This window comes from Aphanomyces astaci (assembly GCF_000520075.1).
Source record: "Aphanomyces astaci strain APO3 unplaced genomic scaffold supercont1.20, whole genome shotgun sequence".
NCBI classification, from domain to species: domain Eukaryota; phylum Oomycota; class Saprolegniomycetes; order Saprolegniales; family Verrucalvaceae; genus Aphanomyces; species Aphanomyces astaci.
Window position 1 is genome coordinate 851,966 of NW_009798283.1, and position 3,452 is coordinate 855,417.

At 43.7% G+C, this 3,452-nt stretch overlaps 1 protein-coding gene across 1 annotated transcript; it reads left to right on the forward strand.

Annotated features, from left to right (window-relative positions):
- Nucleotides 1-2,707: 2,707 nt before the first annotated feature.
- Nucleotides 2,708-3,316, forward strand: H257_08905 (hypothetical protein; the record flags this gene model as incomplete). Its single annotated transcript, XM_009834980.1, has 2 exons — nucleotides 2,708-2,920; nucleotides 3,071-3,316. The coding sequence occupies 2 exons, from the start codon at nucleotides 2,708-2,710 to the stop codon at nucleotides 3,314-3,316; spliced, it is 459 nt and encodes a 152-aa protein (XP_009833282.1).
- Nucleotides 3,317-3,452: the final 136 nt, after the last annotated feature.

The window sequence follows — 3,452 nt, forward strand, 5'->3', positions numbered from 1 at the left end:
GGAAATTGGGGGGGGATGTGAGAGAACCTATGGCTGGACCATCGACCCAATCCGTATTTTCTAAAATGACTTGATTTCATTATGAATTATATTAATTTTTGACTTGCACCGGTCATACTTTATTGTCAGTCGAGGCCTCGCTCTCGAGGCGAAACTTCGTCCACATGGTGTGCATTGTCGCATTTGTCACGATTTCATCCGTTGTTCAAGTTGTACCATCAGGTACCTGTGATAACCTGTTTTCTGTGCAATTTGTTACCTCAATCCCGTCAAAGTCTCATGATTGTAGTCATTTATACCTTGTTTTACAATATCCTGTCACAATGGATACAGGTGATCCAATTTTTCTGAACCACGTTTATTTTAATACATCTGACGTGATACATGATTGGATAAATTGATATGCACGACAGTCCTATCAGATTGTCGGACGACATGCTTATTCAACGTCGTTCCCTGTACTTGATAACCTTGAATGTCAGTGCTACCTGCAGCCACAGTGCTGCCAACGAAGCCTCGTCACAAGATTTCAATACGGACATACCGCGATTCGTGGAGTGAGCATTGCGCGGCTCCCTATCCGTCTGTTCAAGGGAGATACTGAGGGGGAGTTGTGTATTCTATGGCTTGTAGTTCTATTGACCCATACCGTATACTAGTACTTTTTTTCTTTACTTGACTGTGAATAGAGTATTAAATTATAGTATTTTTATAAGCGGTCATGTCACATTTTGTTGGTCCCCATGGCATGGGGGGTGCAAATCCACAGTCCATGTGTCGCGGCGATATGACCTTGATCCCTTGTGATAATTAGTTTCCTGCAAGAATGAGAACTTGAAAACCATGGCATTGATGTCTTTCTAGTACAAATTACGCTTTATATTTATATCCTTTGTAATCTTATATTCACAGCTCATTTATTCATTCGATACTTTTTTTATATTTTGCTTTTGTGATCCTCAATTGGCCAATTCGAACCGCCTCGCTGTCCAATCACAAGTCCTCATCACGCCGTTACTCAGCGTCGTTCCCTGTAGTGAAAATTGAGTATCATTCCTGAATTCATTTTGACCATACTAACGTCTACACTGATAAGCTACTCTAATCAGGACTCTCTAAGCATTAACATCGGATTATTAAGGCAATAACCAATTTTGAGTGAGATACCATTAGGCCCCTAAACCAGAATTGTTCAAAGCACAACAAAGTGAAACCTAAGTATCAATCATTTTCCAATCGAAGGTACTGTAGTATATCCTTCCAACTGGCGAATTCAGATACAGTAAGCTTAAAACGTTAGGACGTTTTATTGTGGGTTCTAATCGAAATTCCAAAGCTCGATAGGTTGAAACTGTCAGTTGAGTGGTTTATAATATACTACGTGGTACTTCGAAGTACAGTACTCCTCAAGGCCCTGAAGAGCGCATGTACATAGAACGTGGGAAAATTGGGCACAGTTGTACTACGAACTATATAGGCGTTTGTATACTGGAGAACATTGTAATAAAATAGTTTTTGAAAAAGTCCCACTCTTTGGCAAGGATGCTGGCCCTTCTGATTGGATATAAATTTATAATATCAGTCAATCGGTGTCCGTACATCCCTTGAAAATTTGAACCAATCAACAATTGATGTCGAGGAGGTTTATCCACTGGGACATTGTACTATGGAGGTAACGTTATTGACCAATTTGATTCAACCTTGATTTATCGCAACGGTGTTTTCGAATGAGCAACTGTTCGTTGTTACAAATGCGTTGGTGAGGTCATACTCGCTCAATTCACTGGGGGGGTACTTAAATATCCTGGGAGTTTGCAGACTACGATTCTACTTTGCACGCGGGCATACATTATGATGAAGTCCAGTCATTTAGGTTTTATCAGGTCCAACGGCATTTATTCCAGGCTAAGGTATTCCAGGCTAAGGTGAGAATTATCTCGCCCGACTACCGGTAGTCCCAGGCTCTGTTAATTACTAGTACGTACTAGTATTGTTTACAGAAACACCGTAAGCTTAGCGACTTATTACACATAGGGAGATTTCGCAAAGTAATCCGTGTCCGTTTCCGTAATAATTACCGAATCGGATAATCATAAGAAATAGAGGTTATCCGAACAGGAGGGGTTCCATTCGGTGGTTTCGTGTGTTATGAGCAAGGTGGACAAGCGAGGATGACTTGGCGCTGTTGATTCAGGCTAACCACGAGCGACCATTCCTCCAACATCTAGTCATGAAGTATTGGGGGGTGCTCGCGTGCAACTTGCTTAAAGTTCCTGGGTTCTCTTGCCAGGAACTCGAAGTTGACAGCAAGAAAACATCACACACGTTCCACCTGATACTCGACAACCACGAAAAGTTCCAGAATAATTCTGTGTATTTGTATAGTGTCGACCGACGGTATGAGTGTGAGCAGAAGTCTGCGACGACGGGCAGGCCTCGCGAAGCGAGAACGCTTGACAACCATGACAAGTTCTTCCACAGACAGCATTATTGCAAAGTAGTTTATTCCGGACGCGGAAATCTATTTATACAGCGAAATCGTCTAAGAGCGCGTCTGGTAACAGTTGGAGGATAAAATGGCATTTTGTGCGGGGGCAAACATCTCAATCAGTAATTATTGAATAACGACGAAAACTCCATTTTGTGTGAAAATATTGGCACTTTTTGCCAGACACGTGATACTTCTTTTCTTTCAGAACAATTCGAAATGGCAACATCGTTGGGAATGAAGGACAGCCGTGCCACCTGGTCGCACGCCCGCGATTTGTTTCTTGTCACGCAGCTACAAGCCCAAGCTGACTCCGGCAAACGAGCTGACAACGGGTTCAAGAAGGAGGCCTGGCGAGCCGTGTGTAATGCGTTCAACCTCGAGTATGGGGTCAACTACTTGCCAGCACAACTGAAGTCTCGTGTAGACTGCGTAATGATACTGCCGCTGCACTATGAATCATTCTAATATATGCGTTCATATGGCCACAACAACATTATCAACGGTGCCGACGTTTTTCCGCCGGCCGATGTTTACCCACCGACGGGCGAATACATGCAAAGTGATCGCATGGATTTCGAGGAATATCAACAAGCCCCAGTGACCAAAGGACGTGGAGGGCGCAAAGTTTCTGCCCTGGACGATGACATCAGCAGCGATTCGGACGATTCCGACAATATGATGCCCCGAAAGAAGAAGCCGCGTCAGCAAAAAGAACAACGATCGGCTGGGTCAATTATTGGTGAAGCGATGTCAAAGTTGGTCGAGGTCGAAAACGCTAAACTGGATCAAGTGAAAAAAGTGGTACCGATCCACACGAGCGTATAGCTGCCACCATTCATTGCCTCATGGAAAACTACGGCCATATGGATGGTCACGTAATCGCAAACTTAGCAGACAAGCTTGGCGAAGGTTTCAATGCAACAATTTTCTTGGGATTAGGCGGGAATGCGCGCGATGCCTG